Source organism: Bombina bombina, chromosome 7 (assembly GCF_027579735.1).
Source record: "Bombina bombina isolate aBomBom1 chromosome 7, aBomBom1.pri, whole genome shotgun sequence".
NCBI lineage: Eukaryota > Metazoa > Chordata > Amphibia > Anura > Bombinatoridae > Bombina > Bombina bombina.
In genome coordinates this window covers 525,776,067-525,801,524 of record NC_069505.1, presented here as the reverse complement: position 1 = coordinate 525,801,524, position 25,458 = coordinate 525,776,067, and the positions used below count along the sequence as shown (strand labels likewise).

The following is a 25,458-nucleotide window of genomic DNA, read 5'->3' as shown; positions in this document are numbered from 1 at the left end:
GTAGATTTGTCAGTGTCAATATCTGAGGAAGGATCTTCTGTTTCAGATAGATCCTCATCATAAAAGGATGAATTATTATGTTGTTGGTCATTTGAAATTTCATCAGCTAAATGAGAAGTTTTAAAAGACCTTTTACGTTTATTAGAAGGTGGAAATGCAGACAAAGCCTTCATAATAGATTCAGAAACAAATTCTTTAAAATTTACAGGTATATCATGCACATTAGAAGTTGAAGGAACTGCAACTGGCAATGTACTATTACTGATAGAAACACTATCTGCATGTAAAAGTTTATCATGACAACTATTACAAATGACATTCGGTGGAATAATTTCTACAATTTTACAACAAATGCACTTAGCTTTGGTAGAACCGATGTCAGGCAGCAATGTTCCAGCAGAAACTTCTGAGACAGGATCAGATTGGGACATCTTGCTCAATGTAAGAGAAAAAACAACATATAAAGCAAAATTATCTATTTCCTTAAATGACAGTTTCAGGAATGGGAAAAAATGCAAAAGCATAGGCCTCTTGATAGAAAAGAAAGCAGGAGGCAAACATCAATGGGGTATTGAAATAATGAAAAAAATTTGGCGCCAAGTATGACGCACAACGTAACGTAAACTTTTTTGGCGCCAAAAATGACCGGAAATGACACACTTGCGTCACTAATGACGCCGCCGTGTGAAAGGTCTCGGCGTCACATATGACGCTGGAAATGACGAAGTTGCGTCATAAACGTATCTTTTCGCGCCAAAAAAGTTTGCGCCAAAAATGACGCAATAAAGTCTAGCATTTGACGCACCCGCGGGCCTAACACCCGCAATTGCAAAAAAGTAGTCAAATTGAAAAAAAGACTAAACCCCAGGTAAGAAATAAATTTCTTAAAGTGTTTACATTCCCAAATATGAAACTGACAGTCTCCAGGAGGAAATACATGATCCTGACTCATGGCAAATATAAGTACAATACATATATTTAGAACTTTATATAATTGCATAAAGTGCCAAACCATAGCTGAGGTGTCTTAAGTAATAAAAAACATACTTACCAAAAGACACCCATCCACATATAGCAGATAGCCAAACCAGTACTAAAACAGTTATTAGTAGAGGTAATGGTAAACTGAGAGTATATCGTCGATCTGAAAAGGGAGGTAGGAGATGAATCTCTATGACCGATAACAGAGAACCCATGAAAAAGACCCCCGTTAGGGAAATCATCGTATTCAATAGTGATACTCCCTTCACGTCCCTCTGACATTCGCTGTACTCTGAGAGGAATCGGGCTTCAACAATGCTGAGAAGCGCATATCAACGTAGAAATCCTAGCACAAACTTACTTCACCACCTCCATAGGAGTCAAAGTTTGTAAAACTGAATTGTGGGTGTGGTGGGAGGTGTATTTATAGACATTTTGAGGTTTGGGAAACTCTGCCCCTCCTGGTAGGATTGTATATCCCATATGTCACTAGCTCATGGACTCTTGCCAATTACATGAAAGAAATATATGTATGTGCTTATATATATACATACATATATTAACACATAAATATATATGGATATAGTCATATACATATATATTTGCTAACTGCTGCCCATTGCTGAACGACTTACCTCTTCTCTGTGTGAGGTTCTGATGCCGTCTGTAACGGCATCAAAATGAGGCTCCCATAAGAGCCTATGAGGCCTATTTATCAAATGTCTTGCGGACCTGATCCGACAGTGCGGATCAGGTCCGCAAGACATCGCTGAATGCGGAGAGCAATACACTCTCCGTATTCAGCATTGCACCAGCAGCTCACAAGAGCTGCTGGTGCAATGCTGCCCCCTGCAGACTCGCGGCCAATGGGCTGCCAGCAGGGAGGTGTCAATCAACCCGATCGTACTCGATCGGGTTGATTTCCGACGATTCCTGTCCGCCTGCTCGGAGCAGGCGGACAGGGTTATGGAGCAGCGGTCTTTTGACTGCTGCTTTATAACTGCTGTTTCTGGCGAGTCTGAAGGCTCAAAAATGGTTTAGAAGACAGCACCTCAGTATATGTGGCTTATGGGGCACGGAACCCAGGGTCTGCCTTATCCTGCAGGTACTCCAAGCAAACAAAAGATTGTTCCAGCCACCAAAAACTTTTAAAAGACCTTTATTTTCTCATGTCTTGGGTCTAAGCAAAAATACGTTTCAGGCCTGTTATAGGCCCTTAGTCATGCATACTTTAAAATACACAGGTTCATCATTTAAATACCCTACACCTGTTCACCTGTTCTCATGTGATTTTTCATTTTACAACAGTGCCATCTTGTGGACAACCAAAAAACATGTTTCTTTTTTAGTTGTGCTAAATATTTTGACTAATCACATGAGAAATAATTCAAAGTTACAAATAAAATTTAAAAATAAAACCATATGTACAAAATTAAAATAGAAGAAATATTGCACATAATAAGCAGATCAAGGACAATCATTTCATAGATAATAGTTATATAAACCAATTCATTTTAGAAATCTCTTGCTTTATTGGGAAAATGCAATTTCATTTTATATAATACAGGTCATTTGCCATGATATAGGTATCAGTATTTCACTACTCAGCCCATTAAAAAGGGGAAAAAATGTTTTGAAAATATTTATATTACTACTCAGCCCATAAAAAGGGGGTAATTCAGGAAATGTATTTAAAGAATATTTAAAGGAAACAGGTATAATTGTCATACAATATATGGCAATATGAGACAATTACCATGATACATGTATCCATATCTCACTACTCAGCCCATTAAAAAGGTTTTTTTTTGTATACATATAAACTTCTAGAAATGCATTTGGAAAAATATTTGTTCTATTATTTGAAATCTAAGTTGACTAATATATTAGTCAACTTAGATTTCAAATAATAGAACAAATTGATAGACCAAGAAGGGGAGGTAATAGGGAACATATACTGAAAACAAGAGAAATGTTTTGGATATATAAATTGGAAAGCTTAATACCAAAAGGTATGAACAAAGACTTTGATTGGAGTCTATTTCTTTAAATATACATTTTGCAAATATTTTTCCAAATGCATTTCTAGAAGTTTATATGTATACAAAAAAAAACCTTTTTAATGGGCTGAGTAGTGAGATATGGATGCATGTATCATGGTAATTGTCTCATATTGCCTTATATTGTATGACATTATACCTGTTTCCTTTAAATATTCTTTAAATACATTTCCTGAATTACCCCCTTTTTATGGGCTGAGTAGTAATATAAATATTTTCAAAAAAAAAATGTCCCCTTTTTAATGGGCTGAGTAGTGAAATACTGATACCTATATCATGGCAAATGACCTGTATAATAAAACAACACACTGGTGGCACTCAAAAAAATGGCAACAGTGCCTTTATTACAGAGCAACGTTTCGGGGCTCCTGCCCCTTTATCAAGCTAACATATATGAAGAAAAAACACACATTTATGTACATAGGAGACCAATCACAAACTCAGAGGGAGGGGTCACACACCTGTTAAGGTCTCACCTGACCTAACAAAATAAGTGAGTAGTTCTCACATAGTCAAAATTTTAACCCCTTCAGAACCTCATGTGAAAAAGACTCCATTTAAAAACAGATGCAGCAAGTTGCTATATAAACTATGCTATATGGCTAAATATTTGGCTACATGTAAAATATCCATAGTGTATTGATAAACTAGAACAAAAACAAAAGCATAATGAACAGAGGCCTTAAATAAAAGGAAGTAAATCAAATTCTCTATTCAAACCCTTGGGGTGCATAGTATCTAACTTCCAGATCCATCTGGCCTCCCTATATAGGAGGTCCTTAATCCTATCACCCCCTCTAATCTGTGTAGGGGCCTGGTCTATTACCATGTATCTGAGCTGGTTGATTTGGTGGCCTTTCTCAATGAAATGTGCAGGTACAGGGAGGTTAACAGTTTTCTCATTTCTAATCGTGGATTTATGTTGGCATATGCGGTCCTTGACCCGTTGGGTCGTCTCACCAACATATAACAGCCCACATGGGCACTTTAACGCATACACCACATGTGTAGAATTACATGTGTAATACCCCTTAATTGAGAATTTTTCCCCTGTGTATATTAGGGACACAGGTCACTTCATTGAATGTATCTCTAAGTTTAAATCACTGGGAGATGATGTTATTCTTTCCACATGGGATGTAAATTCTTTATATACTGTCATACCGTATAGTATGGGGATTAATTGTATTAGCAATACACTAGCCAAGAATGGCCAACAGAGTCGACAACAACAAGAATGGCTTATCCAGTTGTTGGATCTGGTATTGACCAATAACTTCTTTTTGCATGACAAGCAGTTTTACATGCAAAAGAATGGGACGGCTATGGGGTCCAATGTGGCCCCAGCCTATGCCTGTTTGGTCATGGACCACATTGAAGAAAGAGTAGTTTACAATGACCCCTTGTTCAAGGAGCATTGTCAGGGGTGGTTCCGCTACATAGATGATCTGTTCATCGTGTGGCGGGGCCCCCCTGAAAAATTAAGGGATCTCCAGACCAACATTGAGAATGCTGTTCCTTTCCTAAAATTCAGCTGCAAACATGATTGCCACAAGGTGGAGTTTCTGGACAATACTGTCCTTAAACAGAATGGGTCCTTAACTACTGATTTATTTGTGAAGCCCACAGACCGCAATACCTTATTGCATCGTACCAGTTTTCACCCCCCTAAGGTGTTTGACAGTGTCCAAAAATCTCAATTAATGAGGGTGGACAGAATAGTCACAGACCCCCATAAGAAAACAGCCAGATTTGCTGAGATGAAAAATAAATTTATCCAAAGGGGTTATGATAGTCAGCAATTAGATATAGTAGAACAATCTATTAAAAGTCCCCATAAGTCACATACTATATCTGCTAATAAAAGAATGAATTATGTTACATCGTATAACACCATGAGCCAAAAAGTGTTCAATATTATCAAGAGGAATTGGCCTTTACTTAAGGAAGCTTGTCCAGAAATTGAAGAATTCCAGATTATCCCTAGAGCAGCTTATCGTAGGGGTAAGACCATAGGTAAAAGGCTGGTAAGAGCCATGTCTAGTTCTGATGCCACTAGAAGAGGAGATCAGAGATTCCTTGGTAAACCGAAGGAGGGCACATTCCCCTGCCTAGGTTGTGGCCAATGTGGAAATGTCATAAAGGGTGGTAGCATCTCTCATCCATACACAGGGGAAAAATTCTCAATTAAGGGGTATTACACATGTAATTCTACACATGTGGTGTATGCATTAAAGTGCCCATGTGGGCTGTTATATGTTGGCGAGACGACCCAACGGGTCAAGGACCGCATATGCCAACATAAATCCACGATTAGAAATGAGAAAACTGCTAACCTCCCTGTACCTGCACATTTCATTGAGAAAGGCCACCAAATCAACCAGCTCAGATACATGGTAATAGACCAGGCCCCTACACAGATTAGAGGGGGTGATAGGATTAAGGACCTCCTATATAGGGAGGCCAGATGGATCTGGAAGTTAGATACTATGCACCCCAAGGGATTGAATAGAGAATTTAATTTACTTCCTTTTATTTAAGGCCTCTGTTCATTTTGCTTTTGTTTTTGTTCTAGTTTATCAATACACTATGGATATTTTACATGTAGCCAAATATTTAGCCATATAGCATAGTTTATATAGCAACTTGCTGCATCTGTTTTTAAATGGAGTCTTTTTCACATGAGGTTCTGAAGGGGTTAAAATTTTGACTATGTGAGAATTACTCACTTATTTGTTAGGTCAGGTGAGACCTTAACAGGTGTGCGACCCCTCCCTCTGAGTTTGTGATTGGTCTCCTATGTACATAAATGTGTGTTTTTTCTTCATATATGTTAGCTTGATAAAGGGGCAGGAGCCCCGAAACGTTGCTCTGTAATAAAGGCACTGTTGCCATTTTTTGAGTGCCACCAGTGTGTTGTTTTATTATACTTGTCACTGGACTTTGGTTAGGGGAGTCCCCCTGGTGTGCACCAACTCGAATCACTGGAAAAATTAAGGATTAAAGGGACAGTAAACACCAGAATTTTTGTTGTTTAAAAAGGTAGATAATCCCTCTATTACCCATTCCCCAATTTTGCATAACCAACACAGTTATAATAATATACTTTTTACCTCTGTGATTACCTTGTATCTATGCCTCTGCAAACGGCCCCCTTATTTCAGTTCTTTTGACAGACATGCATTTGTAGCCAATCAGTGCTTGCTCTTAGGAGCTTCACGTGCCGGAGCTCAATGTTATCTATATGAAACACATGAACTAACGCCCTCTAGTGGTGAAAAACTGTCAAAATGCTTTCCGATTAGAGAAGTCAAGGTCTAAGAAATTAGCACATGAACCTCCTAGATTTAGCTTTCAACTAAGAATACCAAGAGAACAAAGCAAAATTGGTAATAAAAGTAAATTGGAAAGTTGTTTAAAATTACATGCCCTATTTAAAACATGAAAGATTTTTGTTGACTTTACTGTCCCTTTAAGTGAGTGCTGGTCCTGCTTGTCTAAATGGCAAATGACCTGTATTATATAAAATGAAATTGCATTTTCCCAATAAAGCAAGAGATTTCTAAAATGAATTGGTTTATATAACTATTATCTATGAAATGATTGTCCTTGATCTGCTTATTATGTGCAATATTTCTTCTATTTTAATTTTGTACATATGGTTTTATTTTTAAATTTTATTTGTAACTTTGAATTATTTCTCATGTGATTAGTCAAAATATTTAGCACAACTAAAAAAGAAACATGTATTTTGGTTGTCCACAAGATGGCACTATTGTAAAATGAAAAATCACATGAGAACAGGTGAACAGGTGTAGGGTATTTAAATGATGAACCTGTGTATTTTAAAGTATTCATGACTAAGGGCCTATAGCAGGCCTGAAACGTTGTATTTTAGCTTAGACCCAAGACATGAGAAAATAAAGGTCTTTTAAAAGTTTTTGGTGGCTGGAACAATCTTTTGTTTGCTTGGAGTCTGAAGACTCGCCAGAAACACGGGCCCACAAGCTCCGTTCGGAGCTTGATAAATGAGCCCCTATGGAAGCACGCTCTTGTGAGCGCAATGCTTCCTATCAATGCAAATGCGAGTTCGCGTTTCCATTGCGTTAAACTCGTAATACCAGCACACATTAGCATGCGCTGGTATTACAAAGTGGAGCGCAACTATCGCAAACTAAAATTATATTTTTCGCTCCACTTGTAATCTGACGCTTAGTTTTATATAAGCAACTACAACACATATATGCACACATAATAATTATTACACACTACCTTACACTCAATCTGACACTTGCAATCTATGTTTGGATTAGACTATTAGTTATTTATATTGTTTGCCTTTTGCATTTGTAAAGCTGACTTCCTCTTATTTATAGAATACATTTTCCTGTATATTTTATATATTTTTTTATTACAACAGAAAAACACATGAGCAACAATGTTAAAAAAATACTATTTCAAAACAACTGTTAAAAAATGTTGCTTAAAGGGACAGTCTACTCCAGAATTGTTATTGTTTAAAAAGATAGACAATCCCTTTATTACCCATTCCCCAGTTTTGCAGAACCAACACTGTTATATTAATATACTTTTTACCTCTGTAACTACTTTGGGGTCGAATTATCAATGTGCGGGCGGACATGATCTGCTGTACATCAATAAATGCCGACAGCATACGCTGTCTGCATTTATCATTGCACAAGCATTTCAATAGAAATGCTTGTGCAATGCCGCCCCCTGCACATTCGCGGCCAATTGACCGCTAGCAGGGGGTGTCAATCAACCCGATCGTATGCGTTCGGGCAGATTGCTGTCCGCTGCCTCAGAGGTGGCAGCCGAGTTAAATGGACACTGAACCCAAATTTTTTCTTTCATGATTCAGATAGAGCATGCAATTTTAAGCAACTTTCTAATTTACTCCTATTATCAAATTTTCTTCATTCTCTTGGTATCTTTATTTGAAATGCAAGAATGTAAGTTTAGATGCCGGCCCATTTTTGGTGAACAACCTGGGTTGTTCTTGTTGATTGGTGGATAAATTCACCTACCAATAAACAAGTGCTGTCCATGGTTCTGAACAAAAAAAATAGCTTAGATGCCTTCTTTTTCAAATAATGATAGCAAGAGAACGAAGAAAAATTGATAATAGGAGTACATTAGAAAGTTGCTTAAAATTGCTGCTCTATCTGAATCACAAAAGAAAAAAAATTGGGTTCAGTGTCCCTTTAAGGAGATGCATTCTGCTGCATTCGGGGCTTGTTAAATCGGCCCCCTAGTATCTAAGTCTCTGCAGACTGCCCCCATAACTCAGTTCTTTTGACAGACTTGCATTTTAGCCACTCAGTGCAGGCTCATAAATAACTCCACAGGAGTGAGCACAATGTTATCTAACATGACACACATGAACTGATCACACCCTCTAGCTGTGAAAAACTGTCAAATGCATTCAGATAAGAGGCGGCCTTCAAGGGCTTAGAAATTAGCATATGAGCCTACCTAGGTTTAGCTTTCAACAAAGAATACCAAGAGAAGAAAGCAAATTTGATGATAAAACTAAAATGGAAAGTTGTTTATAATTGCATGCTCTATCTCAATCATAAAAGTTTAAGCAATATTGGGCTAGATTACAAATGACAAGCTCCCCCACATTGTACAATACAGAGTCTGATCATCCCAATGATCCCGCACTGTACAATACAGAGTCTGAACTCCCAGACATTGTACAATCTAGCATCTGATCTCCGCCACATTGTACAATACAGGGTCTGATCTACCTTATACATTACAATACAGGGTCTGTTCACCCCACACTGTACGATACAGAGTCTAATCTCCCCACATGATCTCCCCCACGTTGTACAATACAGGATCTGATCTCCCCCACATTGTTTGATGTCCCCTTCAGTGTAAAATGCAGCGTCCACCATATATTAAATTGTAGGGTTTCTTGTGCCTTTGTTGTACACTTTAGTGTCTGATTTCCAAGTGCTTTTTGACAAAGGACACCTCATCTACCTCTTGCTTTCTGCAACACAGAGACTAAACATTTGTATTACACTGGGGAACCTTCATACAGAAACCGATATTATATTTCATAATAGACTGTGGAATATTTTAGTTGACCCATGTCTACAGTAACCTATACTTGTGTGTCAGTGTTCTTTGTTTCTGTACTTGATTTGCTCTTTTTGGTATCATAGGACCCACTTTGTTCATCCGCCAAAACCTGTCTCAAAATCGATTTAACAGACTTCTTGAATTTAGACTTGAAGTCCTGTCCCATCAGAACATAAATAATTGGGTTCATACAACTATTAATGAAAGCTATGCTGATCAGAAGTGAATCCACTTTTAATGTTGATTTGTAAAGGTCGGAGTTGGGATGTGACACAAGGATGAGACCAGCCACATGGTATGGAAACCAACACACAAAAAACCCAGTAATCACAGTAATCACAACTTTCATTGTTTTCCCCGACTGAGCAAATCGTTCATTGACCCTTGTTACCAACACAACATAGCAGATGGTGATGAGCAAAAATGGAATGAGAAAGCCCATCAAGAAACGGAAAACTGCAATGAATGTTTCCACCTTTACTTGGTCTTCTCCAGTGAGTGAGAAATCCATGGAGCAAGTTATATGGTCTCGTGATTTTATGATTGTCTTCCTGAAGATGAAGGAAGGGCTGGTCAAGAAAAGAGATAGCACCCATACCACCAGGCACGCCAAAGAGGCCTTTTTCACTGATCTATGATTCTGACACCAAACAGGTTTGATAACCAAGGCACAACGATCCATGCTGATGACCATGAGGATAAGAACACTTGCGTACATGTTGATCAAGAGGAGTGAAGGTATAAACTTGCAGGCAAAGAGACCCAACGGCCAATGATTACGTAAAATGATACCCATGATTGAAAATGGCACGGATAGACAACATAGAAGGTCAGCAATTGCTAAATTTAAAAACCACACCGTGTTGACAGTTCTTTTCATCTCATAAGCCGTCATCCATACCACCAAAGCGTTACCAGGCAAACCAAGAATGAATACAACAACATAAATGATTAGAGCTGCCCACCTAACAGCTGAGATTGACTCTGGAGAGGAGCTGTTAAAAAAGTCATTCAAGTCATAATTATAGTCACTGTCATTGTAATAATTGTTGAAAGTTGGGTAATTTGATGTCATTTTCCTCTGAATTCTTCTCAGATACCTTCCAAAATAAATAAAAGTAAAAAGGTTAAAGTGTTCAAGCGTTAAAATGTTATGATTAGCATTAACATTTCTGGCAAAGTAATTTAAAGGGACACTGTACCCAATTTTTTTCTTTCGTAATTCAGATTGAGCATGACATTTTAAGCAACTTTCTAATTTACTCCTTTTATCAAATTTTCTTCATTCTCTTGGTATCTTTATTTGAAATGCAAAAATGTAAGTTTAGATGCCGGCCAATTTTTGGTGAACAACCTGGGTTGTCTTTGCTGATTGGTGGATAAATTCATTCACCAATAAAAAAGTGCTGTCCAGAGTACTAAAACCAAAACAAGCTTAGATGCCTTCTTTTTCAAATAAAGATAGCAAGAGAACGAAGAAAAATTGATAATAGGAGTAAATTAGAAAGTTGCTTAAAATTGCATGCTCTATCTGAATCACAAAAGAAAATTTTTGGGTACAGTGTCCCTTTAATTGCATGAGTTTTTATAAATCATGTTTCATATCTCAATACATTATTATTTATTTCTATTAATATTTATTGTATATTATTATATAAACCACCACTAAATTCCATAGCGCTAGGTGCATTCGTAGGGATACACAATGAAACTCCTGCATGATAGCAAAAAAAGACAGATTCATAAAACAGACTTCAAATTTACAAGAGGAAGATTTTGTTCCAAAGAATTTACAATCTACGTTCTAACTCTCCGCATTCATATGTGTTCTTTTGTTTCTGCTGATATAATTAAACACTCTCATGCTCCCTCTGTCTATATCTATATCTGTCATTTATTTTTTAAGAACCATGAAAGTGAAAATTAAACTTTCAGGGTTCAGATACAGAATTCAGTTTTCTAAGGATTTTCAATTTACTTCCGTAATCAAATTTAGGGCCAGACTAAAAGTGGAGTGCTGGTATTATAAGTTGAAAGTGAACGCGATCGCTTCAGCGCAATCGCAATTTACCCTAGAATGATTACCGCAACTTTAGAGCTCTGGTTAACTGTTTTCTGAAACTAAAAAGTAGCACAAAACACATAAAACATAAATTATATTATATAGGTATTGATATATATTAAACTAAAAAACATCATATATACAGTATATATATATACTGTATATATATATATATATATATATATATATATATATATATATATAAATAGAACATATTCTTTTTATGTGAAAACATTGGAATGTAAAATATTAATATTTTCATGTCGGGTTAGCGCACATAAGAATATGTGATCGGGTTTGTGTGAAAGTGGGGTGTTTTCTCCATTAACTTCTAGGGGCAATACGTGAAAGCGCTCGCGATATTCTAACTTTGGCTTTTTGCTCTTGTCGGGTTAGCGCTCTAAAGAAAACAGTTTACTTTCAACTCGTAATACGGGCGCAACCCAACAAGCACAAAAAGCTTACTTCCAGCACAATTAACGATTGAGCGAAATTGTTAATTTGCGCTCCACACATAATCTTGCCCTTAAAGGGACATGAAACCCAAATTTTTTCTTTCGCAATTTAGAAAGAGCATGTCATTTTAAACAACTTTCTAATTTACTTCTATTATCTCATTTGCTTCATTCTCTTGATATCACTTGCTGAAAAGCATATCTAGATATGCTCAGTAGCTGCTGATTGGTTGCTGCACATAGATGCCTTGTGTGATTGGCTCACACATGTGCATTGCTATTTCTTCAACAAAGGATATCTAAAGAATTGAGCAAATTAGATAATAGAAGTAAATTGGAAAGTTGTTTAAAATGACATGCCCTATCCAAATCATGAAAGTTTAATTTTGACTAGACTGCCCCTTTAATTGGTATCTTTTGCAAACCTACTCAACAGAGGGCCCTGCAGCAAAAGTAATAATCAATAGTGATAGTATACATGCTTATCTGTATAATAATATTGATATACACACACACGCACAAATATACACACTGATAATGAGCATGCTGCACTTTATAATGATACTGAGTATGTATACACTGGCAGTATAATAATGTTTCTATTAGACTTGTGCATCATCACGAATACACATCTGTGATGAAAATCGGATTAGGAACATTAAAGAAAATGAAAATAAATTTGCTTTGTTCCCTTGGTATTCTTTGTTGAAAACTAAACCTAGTTCGTCTCATATGCTAATTTCTAAGCCCTTGAAGTCCGCCTCTTATCTCAGTGTATTTTGACAGTTTTTCACATTGCTAGTTAATGTTGGCCATATAGATAACATTGTGCTCACACCTGTGGATTTACCTATGAGTCAGCACTGATTGGCTAAAATGCAAGTCTGTCAAAAGAACTGAGATAAGGGGGCAGTCTGCAGAGGCTTAGATAGAATGTATCCATAGAGGTAAAAAACGTGTATTAACATAACTGCTTTGGTTATGCAAAAATGGGGATTAGGTAATAATGATATTTTAGTATTAATAAACAAAAAGAGGAACTGACTTCAGTGAGATTTTACTGTTGTACGTAAAATCTGCGCAAAAATACTGGAAAGTAAAAATTAAACTTGCATGATTCAGATAGAGATTGAAAAGATTTTAAGACACTTTTAAATTAAATTCTGTTTTCAAATTCACTTTGTTCTCTTGGTATCCATTGGTGAAAAATAATATGTATATAATACTACTGTACAGGGGACTTGCTAGTGAATGGAGGTTACACACATTTGTCTTTTGTCATTGGATCCCAGTACTGCAGGAGCTGACTTTAACTATGTGTTTAATTAACTTTCATGATTCACACAGGGCATAATAATATTTTAAACAACTTACTTTCATTATCAAATTTGCTTCATTCTCTTTGTATCATTTGTTGAAGAAGTAAACCTAGGTAGGCTCAAAGGAGCACACGTGTCTTTAAACTATATGGCAGCTGTGTTTGCAACAATGTTTGTAGAAATGTTATACATTGTTGCAAACACTGGTGTTCTAAAATGCTAAAGACACATGTGCACTCCTATGAGACTACCTAGGTTTACTCTTCAAGAAAAGATACCAAGAGAATGAAAGAAATTTGATAAAACTAGTCAATTAGAACGTAGAATTGCATTTTCTATCCAAATAACGAACGTTTAATTTTTTTACTTTACTGTTTTTTTAAGCTTGAAGTATACTGGATATCCTCCTAATATAAAATAGTGTCTGATTGAACCCTGCACACCTGGCAACCCTATGAATTAAAAAAAAGCCATTTATGTAAAATCTAAAACTAATAACAATGTAGGTTTGTACACATTAAGGGCGAGATTACGAGTGGAGCGCTATTTATCGCTTTTTCTAGATCAATAATTGCGCTAAAAGTAAACTTTTGGCGGGCATCAGGTTGCTCTCGTATTATGAGTTTTAAAAAAATATATATATATATATATGAATATTTATTTATAAATACATAGAACATATTCTGCTATGTGCAGAATATTGGAATGTGAAATATTTACAGTAAATACACAGTATAACACGTTATTAAATATGATTATTTCTTAAATATGTTTTTACATGTTTTCATCTACTTAACTGCAAAGGGCTCTAATGCACTTATATATGTGTCTATATATATATATATATATATATATATATATATACACACATATGTATGTGTTTCTATGTGTATATACTGTATGTCTGTAAATACATATGTACACATATAAATACAAAAATACATATGTACACACACACACATATATATATATATATATACTGTATATATATATATATATATATATATATATATATATACACATACAAATAGATATTAAGATCTGTACTTTTCCATTTATTTTTGATGTGTTTTGTGACACTTTTTTGTTTCGCAAAACAGTTAAACAGAGCTCTGAGGACGCACTATCCCGAGTCGCATTAACTTCAATTGCACTCAAGTGATCGCGTTTATTTTCAGATTGTTATATGAGCACTACACCCAACGTGCGCAGACACCCACGATAAACCCCTTTTCGATTGCACGAGTCTGTCAGCGCGCCATTTGTAACCTGGTTCTTTATGTCTAAATCTCTATACAGTTGGATATGGATATATATATATATATATAAAGTATTAAATTAAAATGAGAATTGCATTACAGCAAAAGCAGTGGCTTTTAACTTGATAGACAGACAGATAGATGATAGATAGAGAGATGATAGACAGACAGATAGATATATAGATAGATGCACATATATACATATATATATTTATATATATAAAAATGGTTGGATGATATATATATATATGTATATATACACACACAAACAGTATACTACATGTTCGATCATAGCCCTTTATAAAAGTTTATCTGATCATTTTCTACAAAATTAACATTAAAGTATATGGGAATCTTTGTAGATAAATCATCATCTAATATACACACACACACATATATATATATATATATAAATACACACACTGTCAGGTTTTATATACTACATTAAAACATTGAAAGCTGAGTGTATACTACTTACAAGATATGCTGGTTAAGTTTGCAGTGACTGTCTGGACCCAGGACTATAGGGGAAGTGTGAGTGCATTGTATTTATCACACTGTGCTGACGTTCTTCCATCAGTTGGGCTATTGGTCCAACAAATTCTTGATTGTACAATATCCGTTGAGTGTTATTGGCAATTACTGCAGCACATGATATCACAGACATCCACAGACTTTTTTTTTCTTTCATATTGGGGGGGTGGTTTTAAAAAAAAATAAAAAAATTGAAACATAGAAATTTCAAAGTAGAAAAACACCCACCCCCATGTTTTAACTGAAAAGGAAGTATCTAGTGAGATAAGAAATTGTCACTTCTACATCAAACATATGTTATTGAAATAGTCATGTGACCTTTCACGATTCATAAAGAGCATATTATTTTAAGGGACTGTTCAATTAAAGGGACAGTATAGTCAAAATGAAATTTTCATGATATATACATAGGGGCATATTTATCAAGCTCCGAATGGAGCTTGATGCCCCGTGTTTCTGGCGAGCCTGCAGGCTCGCCAGAAACAGCAGTTATGAAGCAGCGGTCACAAAGACCGCTGCTCCATAACCTGTCAGCCTGTTCTGAGCAGACGGACAGACATCACCGGGAATCAACCCGATCGAGTACGATCGGGTTGATTGACACCCCCCTGCTGGCGGCCTATTGGCCGCGAGTCTGCAGGGGGCGGCATTGCACCAGCAGCTCTTGTGAGCTGCTGGTGCAATGCTGAATACGGCGAGCGTATTGCTCGCCTTATTCAGCGAGGTCTGTCGGACCTGGCCCGCACTGTCGGATCAGGTCCGACAGACCTTGATAACTTGGGGCCATAGAGTGCAATTTTATACAACTTTCCAATGTATTTCTATTATCTAAATTGTTTTGTTCTCTTGGTATCTTTAGTTAAAACCCATACCTAGGTAGGCTCAGGAGCTGCAATGCACTATGGGAACGAGCTGGTGGTTAGTAGCTACACACATATAGCTCTTGTCACTAGCTCCCTAAAATTGTTCAGCTAGCTCCCAGTAGTGCATTGCTGCTCTGGAGTTGATTTGCATGGGTTAAACGCATAGGGCTAGATTACAAGTGGAGCACTACATTATTGTGCAAATTCACCCGTTTGCAGGCGCTCGATAAATAACCAGCCATTACATGTGGCTGGTTATTGTTATTGTGAGATCTCTGGTTAATTTTCCAAAGTGCCCCAATTGGCCCCAAATTTAAGTGTAAGCTTCTATTATTAATAAAAAAAAAACAAAGTAGTATCTTTTTTCAAAAAATAAAACCATTAAAAGGGGTTAAAAGTAGCAGGTGTGGGGTGTTAGAAACAAAACTGCACTGAAAAGTGCCTTTACATTGAGGTCTATGGGGACTGTGTGTTCCCAGTAAATATATATGTATATACACAATAGTAGTGTTAAAGCCTCTATAAGTATAAACTTGTCTGCCCCTTATGTTGACACGGCGTCCTCTTACCAGACCTGTGGAACCTTTGGGGGAGAGCTGCGGGACCAGTAAGTATCGAGTCCGTATATCTTCGCAAATATATCAGCACACACTTTACCTCTATGGGGAGTGTGTACAGATTCCTTCTCCTTGCTTCTGGAACTTCATCTCCTTTCCATCTACCGCATACAGCTTTCCCTTAGCCTCTCCATCCACTCCTCCGGTCGCCGTACGTTTGCCGTAAGTATGACGTCACACCTTGTGTGATTTCCCAGTCTTCACGGGGCTAACAGCTGCAGGCAGTAACAGGGGGTGCGTGTATGTGCTAATGAGCTATGCTAAAAATAGTAGAGAATCCAAAGAAGGTACGCTCAAGCACAAAAAGTTTCATAAATAAAACTTCACTTTTATTGGACAATCCATAAGTAAAAACGGAGACACATACACCAAGGGTGGAAGGTGGTGTGAGAAAGCATGGCTTACGCAATACGGCAAAGATCTTTGGATTCTATACACATATTAATACATAAATATATATGTATATAATCATATACATATATAATTATATTTGCTGCCAATCTTTGCGCAAGTTACCCCCTTTCCTCTGCTAGGTTCTCATGCTGTGTCTCACGGCATGAGAACGAGGCTCCCATTGAGGCCGATGGAAGCGCGCTCTTGTGAGCGTAAAGCTTCCCTGCAATGCGATAGCGAGGTCGCGTTCACATTGCAGATAACTTGTAATAACAGCGAACATTTGCATGCACTGGTATTACTAATTAAATATTAAGTGGGGAGCAAATATTGTTTTTGCGAAAGCGATATTTTTCGCTCCACTTGTAATCTATAGCCCATAGGGGGTGGACCCCAATCTATCGACTGAAGCCTTTTTGGCTGTTTTCTGGCTGAAAAGGCCACATTTTGACTCGATCACAATAGTGCATTTTTGTCTATTTCCTGTACCGGCAATGGTGTTTTTGGCTAAAGCCCTATTTTTTTCTATGGGACCAAAAAATTCTCAGCTAACATAATCCATTTTCAAGAGACTTTTCAACACCTTTTCATGGCCAGATTTTACAAAATTCAATACCTCAAGGCACTTGATAAAATCCCGTAATGACGTTTTGGACATTTTTGCAAGTATTCCACCACTAGATGGTAGCCATTCTATTATCTTGTATGTGTGCAAGACACTCTGAGACATTTTAGAGATCTAATAGCATACATGGGGCTGAATTATCAAGCTCGCCGGAAACAGAAGTTATGAAGCAGCGGTCTAAAGTCCCATCAACACCCCAATATCTACAAAAGATGTGTTTTTTTAAAATGTTCACCAGATTTATCATTGCACTAGGGAACACTTGTGCAATACCGCCCATTACCCTTACTCAACCAATTGCGTAAGAGTAGAGCTTGTCAATCACCCTGGTCAGATTGAATCCAAGATGATTTTCACCCCCCCCCAACTCCATTTTGGCAGAGAGGATTATGAAGCAGCAATAAATATCACTTTCTTGCAACCGATCAGGACATTTGCTTTGTAATAAATTTTGCCCTAAGTAACGCTCGTAATGTCGTGAATGTCAGTAACAGTACAAGCGTGTCCATAAATGCCTTTGAAATGGGGTTGTGTAATTATGAGTTCCATAGGAATCTATTGGAATCCGTTTCCATCCGCACCACTGCTTATCCATCTGAATGCCAATTTTATGTTGGCATCATGGGTGTAATGAGCACGATTTTCCACTCTCTATATTATAACTTTAAATATTTGACAAGTATTGTGTTTTTACAATATTTATTCTTAATATTTGTTAACCTAAGTTACAACATGGCAGCTCCCATTGTTTTATAGTCACTAAAACTTTATACTTATTTTGTCAATATTTAAACAGCTAATGAGATTTAAAAAAATACATCTACATGTTATTCTCAGACTAATCTTTAATTTGAATGCATCATTCTATCTAGCATTTATTTAGTGTTTAATGTCCCTTTAACTGGATTTCCTACGTATTGAAACTGCAAAGCGTGAACCGGCTACATTGAAACAGTGTATCTGCATAGAACATGTTCAAATTAGATTGAGCCTTTGTGACTGGGTTTTTATAGGGGACGCACCTTCATGCACGCTAAGTCCAAACAAAGGGGCCGATTTATTAAGCTGTCAACCAGCTTATTTCGTGCAAGCCTTCAGGCTCTCCGGAATCAGGAATTAAGAAGTGGCGGTCATAAGACCGCTGCTTCTTAACTCATCCGCCACCTCGGATACGATCGGGTTGATTGACACCCCCTGCTAGCGGCCGATTGGCCGTAAATGTGCAGGGGGCGGCATTGCACAAGCATTTCACTAGAAATGCTTGTGCAATGATAAATGCCAACAGCGTATGCTGTCAGCATTTATCGATGTCCGCCCGCACATTAGTAAATCTACCCCACAGTCACAAAGTGACTACATAATTACATAATTGGACTCAGGAGTAAGGAGGTGTGTTCCAGTTTAAAAGTTTAATAATGTAGTTAGGTATTCTTGTTTTAAGATCATGCTAAACCAGAAGTGGTGCTTTAACTAACATTAAGAATAAATATTGAAAAAACAATACTTGTCAAAGATTTAAAGTGACAATATAATGATTGAAAAATTGTGCCCACGATGCCAACATACAATTGGCTTTCAGATGGTTTTGCAGTTGTGCGGATGGAAACAGACTGCAATAGATTTCTATGGAACTCAAGATCATGCCAAACCAGAAGTGGTACTTTAACAAACATTAAGAAAAAATATTGAAAAAACAATACTTGTTAAAGATTTAAAGTTACAATATAATAATTGAAAAATTGTGCCCACAATGCCAACATCCAATTGTCTTTCAGATGGTTTCGCAGTTGTGCGGATGGAAACAGACTGCAATAGATTCCTATGGAACTCATGATTATGCTATCCCATTTTAAAGCCCAGTTATGAAGATGCCTGTACACGTAAAACTAACAACAGTTCAAGTGTGATTTTGACTTAAAGATTCACATTAAAGGGATATGAAACTCCAAAATGTTCTTTTGTGATTAAGACAGAGCATACCATTTTAAAGTATCAAATTTGCTTCGTTCCCACTATATTCTGTGTTGAAGAGATACCTAGGTAGGCATCTAGAGTACTACATAGCAGGAAATAGTGCTGTCATCTAGTGCTCTTGCAAACGGATAACAATCTTGCAAAACTGCCGCGGCAGTTTTGCAAGATTGTTATAGGAATAGACCGACTCCTAAGCATACCTCCCTGCTTTTTGACAAAAGATAACAAGACAACAAAGAAAATTTTATTATAGAAGTAAATTAAAAAGTTGTTTTGGGGTCCTGATGTAATGTTTACAGTATGACCATCATTACAATATACAAATGGCTTTGAGATGCTTAATCACTGTTGAGGATGGATTCGGAATACAATAAATTGTCACACATGTAAATTAGTATTTCCCTTTCACAGTGAAAAACAGGGTTAAAGGGACATGATTCCCATATATTTTCTTTAATGATTCAGATAATAACTTTCCAATTTACTCCTAGTATCTAATTTGCTTTATTCTCTTGTTATCCTTTGTTGAAGCAGCAGCAATGCACTACTGGGAATTCAATTAATGCATTAGGTGAGCCAATAATATGAGGCATATATGTGCAGCCACCAATCAGCAGCTCCTGAGTCTACCTAGGTATCCTTTTCAACAAAGGATATCAAGTTTACAAAACACATTAGATAATATAAGTAAATTGGAAATTTGAATAAAATGACTTGCTCTATCTGAATCATAAAGGAAAACAATTGGGTTTCATCTCCCTTTAATTCAAAGTAACTGTACTGTAACTTTAAGAGGTGTGAATAAGTTATTGTATTTGTCAGTCTTAGGTGACTTCCCAGTTTCTATTTCAAGAACTGAATTAACAAACCCAAAAGGTCTTTTCAGGTGCTTTTTTGTTGAAAAGGATTTATGGCTTTTAACAAACAAATCCATTGTGCATACGATCACTAGAGAAACTCAACGACCAATTTGGGCGGAAATGAAAAATCAAATTTAGGAGAAAATCGTCAATAGATTTTGGTCACCCCCATAGTTTTATACAAGTAGCACTGCAATTCTACAATACTTTTCTATTTTTCTGCATTTTAGGCTAGAGTGGAGCGCTAAATATCGCTTGCTCGCATGCTAAGGTGCACTGGTATTACAAATGAATCGCAATGCGAACGCGACCTAGCGTTCACTTAGCTAGAAAGCATTGGCCTCATGAGAGCGCGCTTCCATAGGCTCTAATGGGCGCCTCATTCTGATTCCATCAGAGACAGCATCACTACCTAAGTGCAGTGAAGGGGGTAAGTCGCGTAGTGATTGCAGTATTTTTAAATATATATGAATATGCTTATATACAGATATATTTATGTGTTAATATGTGTATATACATATATATTTATGTGTTACTATGTGTATATACATATATATTTATGTGTTAATATGTGTATATACATATATATTTATGTGTTATTATGTGTATATACATATATATTTATGTGTTAATATGTGTATATACATATATATTTATGTGTTACTATGTGTATATACATATATATTTATGTGTTATTATGTGTATATACATATATATTTATGTGTTAATATGTGTATATACATATATATTTATGTGTTACTATGTGTATATACATATATATTTATGTGTTAATATGTGTATATACATATATATTTATGTGTTACTATGTGCCCAGAGGGCTTAGAATCAATAAGTTTCCAACTTATGATCTGAAAGATCAGGATTTTATTGATCGTTGGAATCTTGCACTTACTAATTGTTCTCTAACTTTGATTTCACTGCTTATAGAATATAAGGATGTATTGTTGTTAGAGGTAAAATCTAAGTTAGATAAGGTGTATTCTGATATGGAAAGGTTTAAGGAATATGAGGTTTATTTAAGATTTGATACCATTTATAAACAGACATTAGAGGAATCCAAGAAATTGGTGATTCAAACTAAACATACCAAGTTCTTGCGAGACCAGAAGGACTATACATCGGGTACTGTCTATATTTGGCGGCGACGCCAAAGAAATAGACAGTGGTCAAATGTGGGTGATTTTGACTGTACCACTGATAATACCATCCCTTACAAGAAAAGGAATAAGAATAGGAATAAAAGAAGGGGTCAGAGATACAATAAACAGAATAAATCAACAGAGTTGGAAACAGGACAGGATGGTGCTAAGAGAGTGTCATTTTTAGATTCAGGGGGTGATACCTCTGAAGAGGATAGATTTGCCTCAAGCTATGAGGGAGGTTCAAGTGAGGATCAGGCATCTGAAATTGAAAATCAAGCAGAAATAGCATGTGCCTCAGTTTCCATTAATGTTCCCTCAAAAGGTATATTAAAGAGTTCTGTTCAGCAAGGAGCAAAACCAAAATTAAAATCAGGGCTTAATCAGTTACAGCTCTCTAAACCACAGGTTTTTCAGGGGGCTCAGGACCCACCGGAAGGGGGGGGGAGGGGGGAAACACATTGTGAGAAATTCAAACCCCCAAATACGAGATCAGGATCAACAGAGATATCCTGTGAGAACCACCAGAACCAGGAAACAAAACAAGTATGTTTAGACGCTGTTATTAATATCTCCAAATATTGTCTGACTGGCTTTGAACGTAAGGTTCTTAGTTATGGTCTTGGATTTGTGCCAGCCAAGAAGTTTGATCTTTTTCAAACAATTGTTGATGTTAACAAATTGATTAGGGACCTTACAGTTCATAAATACTTTTCAGGTTCAGAGCACAACACTGAAGCTCTGGATATGGGAACTATTTTGCCAGATATTGGAGAAACGGGCAATTTGGACTTTATTGATACTTGTACACTCATGTCCCTCGAAAGCTTGTCTAATGAGGGTGATATGGGAGCAATCAGTTCTGTAACTAATGTTCCTAAATTCAGGTCACCATCTACCTTTTATCCCATGCAAGTGCGGGGCAAGGCGCTTGAAGTGTTTCACAAGAGAGTGGTGGAGGATCTCACTAAATTGTCCATGATGGCCACAGTGGGACCCCATAATCTTTCCTTAAAGGAAAAATCAGCTTTAACTGATCTAAAAAACAATGATCAGATTGTGATAAAGCAATCTGACAAGGGTGGCAATGTGGTTGTCATGGACAAAGATTATTATGTGACAGAGGCCCTTCGCCAGCTAAATGATAGTGACACATACTTTGAATTACCAGGTAATCCAACTTTGAAATACTCGAATGAACTACGACATTGGGTGGATGAAGCGGTGGAAGATGGGATCATTGATCATGCAACTGCAGACACTATGATGGTTATTAATCCAGTTGTTCCCATCTTCCACCACTTACCCAAGGTACATAAGAGTATTGTAAATGTGAAAGGTAGGCCAATTGTGGCCGGTATTGGCTCCCTACTTGAGCCACTTTCCAAGTGGGTAGATCATTTTCTTCAACCCATGGTGAAAAGGCTACCAAGTTATATCAGGGATACCACTCAGGCCATGTGTGTGATGGAGGATGTGGCCTGGAGAAAGGAATACAGCTGGTTGACGATTGACGTTGTTTCCCTGTACTCATCTATCCCTCATACACATGGCTTGAGGGCAATTGAATTCTATTTAGATCTATATACAGATCTTTCGGATAGAACGAAGGAGTTCATTGTGGGGTCAGTCAAATTCCTGCTTGAACACAATTTTTTCATGTTTCAGGGTCGTTACTACCTCCAGAGGTGTGGGACCGCTATGGGGGCTAAATTTGCCCCCTCTTACGCCAACCTCTTTATGGGGTGGTGGGAGAGGTCCCACATCTATGGAGGTAGTGGTACGAATCCTTCGGATCAGGTTATTAAGTATGTACGTTATATTGATGACCTGCTTTTGATCTGGTCAGGTGACTATGTTTCTGCCATGAGATATGTGGAATATTTGAACACCAATGAAGTAGGCATCCAGTTCACCTTTGAGTGGAATAAAACGGATATCTGCTTTTTGGATATCACCCTCAAGGGTATCCCTGATGCGAATAAGGTTGTTTCTTCTCTCTATAGGAAACCCATTGCTGGTAACACCGTGCTACACGCTAAAAGTAATCACCCGAAGCATGTCTTTGACGGTATAGCCAAGGGCCAATTTATGAGGGTGCGACGCAATTGTACCCAGCAATGTGATTTCCAGAAGGAGAGTAGGGACTTGAGCAAGAGACTCAGACAAAGAGGCTATCCGCGAGAGGTTGTGTATAAGGCCCAGTCCGAGGTAAATAAAATGGACAGGGCATCTTTGCTCAGAGGTCCTCTAAGAAATAGGAAGCATCTATCTACTGGTACCAAACCTAAATTTGTCACACAGTTTTCGAATCAGTACGGAGATGTTTGTAATATTATTGCAAAAAATCTTCCGATACTGATGGGTGACAAAAAATTGAGGGGCAAGGTTGAAGATGGCTGTATGTTTGTAGCGAGACGAGCTGCCACGTTGGGAAACATACTGTCTCCAAGTTTGCTCAAAGAACCAATTGTTAACAATTCATGGTTAACGCATGACGGTACCTATAGATGTGGCAGACGTACTTGCACCTCCTGTGATCACATCAGAGTGGGTAGATCATTTGTATCAAGCCAGTCTGGTGAGACATTTAATACTAAGGGATGTATCAATTGTAAGAGTACTTACATAGTTTATCTTATACAGTGTACATGCTGTTTGAAATCCTATGTAGGTAGAACCACTAGGGATGTTGGTACAAGGATCAGGGAGCATTTATCCTATATCTCTGGTGAGAAGCCGTGCTCGGCTCTTTCTAGGCATTTTTTGGATATACACTATGGGGATGTAGCAACTTTCAAGTGGCAAGCGATAGAGCAAATTCCTAAATCCCCTAGTGGAGGTGATAGACTATCATCCCTGTGCAGACAGGAAACCTACTGGATATTTAAGCTAAATTGCTTGGTGCCAGTGGGTTTCAATTCTGAACATGACATTCTAAACTTTTGGCACAGATAAGTTAGTCACCATCTGTGTTTAATATTTAAGTTGAATTAACAATAGTCTTTAGATTAACACTACTCTGAACTGTAGGCACAGATAAGTTAGTGACTATACATTTGATCTTTACATTGGTACCGTTTTCAGCATTATGAACTATATGGTATTCAATGTGCAATGTAATATCACAATGTATAGTATTATTATTTGGAACTTTTTTCATAAATTGGTGTATTTTAGACCTCACTATATACTTCTATAAATTGCAGGTCACGTTGTAACTTTTACTACCATATGTAGTTTATACACTCCTTTTGAGTTTACTCGTCATTGCTGTTAGAGGTAGTCTATAACAAGGCAATTTATTATTTACTTTTGCAGTTTCTAACAGAGGATATGTTGACTATTTAATGCAAATTAAACCAACTGAGTCTATTCCGTTTTGAAATACTTAATTGCTATATAACTGTGTTCATGATATTAATGTGAATATAATCCATTGTGTCTATTCCATTTTTTGACATACCTAACTGTTATATAACTGTGTCTATGTTATCTTTGTTATCAAATATTTGTTTTTTGACAAATTTTAGGTCTATATATTAGTTAAAATTGTCTATAGGTTCTCATCTTATCTCACAGCATTACATTTATATGTTTTGTAGGTGTCTATTACGCAGCATTTGTTATTAACCAATCAGTGTGTTTTTAACCCTTTTTAAGGGTAGCAGCATGTGTGTACAATTATGTCTATGATTACGGTCCTGTGTGACCGAAACCGGTCAGACGTTTCAGCTTGGCTGCGTTTGTTTTGTCCTGTTTTTTGTCTCCTATTTTAATCAATATGGATTAAAGCTTATTTCATTTAATGTAAGAGTGAGAATCAGTTATTTTTTCTCTTTTTTATGCTTAAATTCGTTGTGGGTACAGGGACCCGCTTCCTGATTCTTTCACTCCTTTTTATATGTATACATAGTATTGCACTATAGCCCAATTGAATGCTGTTTTTTCTAATGCCTATAAGTGATTGACAACTCTTTCCACTGAATCTAATTGGAGCAGCTGTACCACAAGGTCCTTGTTTGTTTGCCTGGGGGCCTTGGAGTTTGGAGTGGCCACAACATCGCCGGAAGCACTTTTCGGATGAAACTGGAATTTGAATAAGCACGTCTCCACGAGACCATTGGAAACAGCGCAATTAGCGAAACAGCACTAGGGGTGAGTGAAGTTACTAACGAA

General features: G+C 37.0%; 1 protein-coding gene across 1 annotated transcript; it reads right to left on the bottom strand.

Moving 5' to 3' along the window:
- Window positions 1-7,423: 7,423 nt before the first annotated feature.
- On the bottom strand, window positions 7,424-14,828 carry LOC128636050 (C5a anaphylatoxin chemotactic receptor 1). The gene is made up of 2 exons (XM_053689123.1): window positions 14,732-14,828; window positions 7,424-10,258 (listed from the first exon to the last, which is right to left on the bottom strand). Exon 2 carries the CDS (start codon window positions 10,231-10,233, stop codon window positions 9,181-9,183), a length of 1,053 nt encoding a protein of 350 aa, XP_053545098.1. The 5' UTR covers window positions 10,234-10,258; window positions 14,732-14,828; the 3' UTR covers window positions 7,424-9,180.
- Window positions 14,829-25,458: the final 10,630 nt, after the last annotated feature.